Source organism: Salvelinus sp. IW2-2015, unplaced genomic scaffold (assembly GCF_002910315.2).
Source record: "Salvelinus sp. IW2-2015 unplaced genomic scaffold, ASM291031v2 Un_scaffold712, whole genome shotgun sequence".
Taxonomy (NCBI): domain Eukaryota; kingdom Metazoa; phylum Chordata; class Actinopteri; order Salmoniformes; family Salmonidae; genus Salvelinus; species Salvelinus sp. IW2-2015.
Window position 1 is genome coordinate 144,594 of NW_019942600.1, and position 2,070 is coordinate 146,663.

Genomic DNA, 2,070 nt, shown 5'->3' on the forward strand with positions numbered 1-2,070 from the left:
AACCAACCCATAGCAGTCTGGCAGTGCAGTGTGGGTCACCTAACTAACTCTTAGCAGCCTGGCAGTCCAGTGTGGGTTACGTAACCAACCCATAGTAGCCTGGCAGTGCAGTGTTTTTCACGTCACTAACCCCTAGCAGTCTGGCAGTGCAGTGTGAGTCACCTAAATAACTCTTAGCATCCTGGCAGTGCAGTGTGGGTCACGTAACCAACCCCTTTCAGCCTGGCAGTGCAGTGTGGGTCACGTAACCAACCCCTATCAGCCTGTCAGTGCAGTGTGGGCAGCATATTATTTGTGTGAAAGCTTACCAAGGTCATCGTGGTTGTTCTTATCAAAAGATACAGGTGGGAAGAAGGGGTCAGTGTGTGTTCGAGGTAAGCTTTCCTTTGTTACAACTTGGATCTAAATTCTTGTCCTCTCCTCCTCTTCTTCCTCCTCCTCCTCCTCCTCCTCATCCTCATCCTCCTCCTCCTCCTCTCAGATCCCCAGACCAATGGCCATGAAGAAGGAAAGCATTCAGACAAGGAAACGGAAACCTAAGATGCCGAAGTCCAAAACCTCAACAGGTAAGAATGAAAAACGGAAAGCAGAGAGAATGTGTGATGTTTAGTCAGGTTGATGAAAGTTTGCATCTGTGTGTAAAGAGAGAAGGGAGCGGAAGAACCGACCCATATAAAATCCTATTGATATCTTATATCGGTCTGATCCTATTTGTACCTGTCACTCACCCATCTGTCTGTGTTCTTCAGGAGGGTCGTCAGCATCAGGCACCAGCTCCCCGTTCTCCCAGTCTGTCTCAGAACATGCCTCTCCTGTAAAGAGTGAACCCAACATGGCTCCCTCCCCCCACACCAGACAGGCCGTAGCCTCTATGTCCAAGGTAAGCCCTCTGTATTCCAGTATCCTTTTACTGCTACAGTACTATCTTCAACGAATACCGTATGATACGCTTTCAATGTTCACTGCCTGAAAATTATGTGGCAGTAATGAGAATTCCATATTTGATGTTCATTTAATTTTAGCCCACATAAGATCCTAGTTCCTAGGCCTTATTGTTATTGTGCTCTGTCATTTACATATCTAATTCTTTCTCTGAAGGCTTCATCACATCTGGACAGTGCAGGATCAGGACATGTGGACATCAAGTATGAGGACTACCCCTTCACTCCTGCGTCTATCGCCCCACAGAACTCCTGGTGTGCTCTGTCTCAGGCGTGAGCTAGCTAGACCACAGTTCACTTGGACCGGGTCCTGGGCCTGGACCCAGCTTAGCTCAGCTCACTGTGGATAATATAGACTTGTGAAGAGAACGACCTGTTATTGACTAACTCTTTTTCCCGTGGATGGAGGAACGGAAAAACAGAAGGAAGCGACGGCAATCAAGTGGAATGTATTTGTGGCTACTATCAATACTATTTCTAGTTTTTGTTGTTGTTGTTTTTGTTGTTGTCWTTATTGWTGTTGTCATTATTGATATTTTGCTGAGTTCACCATTGCAGTTTTATATGGTGTTTCAAGAAATAGCCAGAAAGAGTTCAATAAGTTATTACAGTGTTAAAGGGATACTTCGGGATGGGATTTCAATGAATCCCTTTATCTACTGACCCAGAGTCAGATGAACCCTATATCTACGACACAGAGTCAGATGAACCCTATATCTACTGACCCAGAGTCAGATGAGGTCCTTTATCTACTGCCCAGAGTCAGATGAAACCCTTTATCTACTGACCCAGAGTCAGATGAACCCTATATCTACTGACACAGAGTCAGATGACCCCTATATCTACTGACCCAGAGTCAGATGAGGTCCTTTATCTACTGACACAGAGTCAGATGAAACCCCTATATCTACTGACCCAGAGTCAGATGGAGGCCTTTATCTACTGACCCAGAGTCAGATGAAGCCCTTTATCTACTGACCCAGAGTCAGATGAACCCCTTTATCTACTGACCCAGAGTCAGATGAAACCCGTATATCTACTGACCAGAGTCAGATGAACCCCTTTACTACTGAACCCAGAGTCAGATGAACTCCTTTATCTACTGAAGCCAGAGTCAGATGAAGCCCTT

At 45.7% G+C, this 2,070-nt stretch overlaps 1 protein-coding gene across 2 annotated transcripts in view; it reads left to right on the plus strand.

Moving 5' to 3' along the window:
• LOC112068777 (transcription factor GATA-5) overlaps nt 1–2,070 on the plus strand; it is a 10,118-nt gene that overhangs the window by 7,037 nt on the left and 1,011 nt on the right. The window contains exons 5-7 of one of the 2 annotated variants that reach the window (XR_011475213.1): nt 482–566; nt 750–880; nt 1,099–1,957. Coding sequence is in view for 1 of the 2 variants with exons in the window: in XM_024135975.2 (XP_023991743.1) it covers nt 482–566; nt 750–880; nt 1,099–1,218 (336 nt within the window). In the remaining variant the exon portion in view is untranslated. Of the gene's footprint in view, nt 1–481; nt 567–749; nt 881–1,098; nt 2,042–2,070 lie in introns of those variants that run through there. The other variant, XM_024135975.2, reaches the window with a different exon arrangement.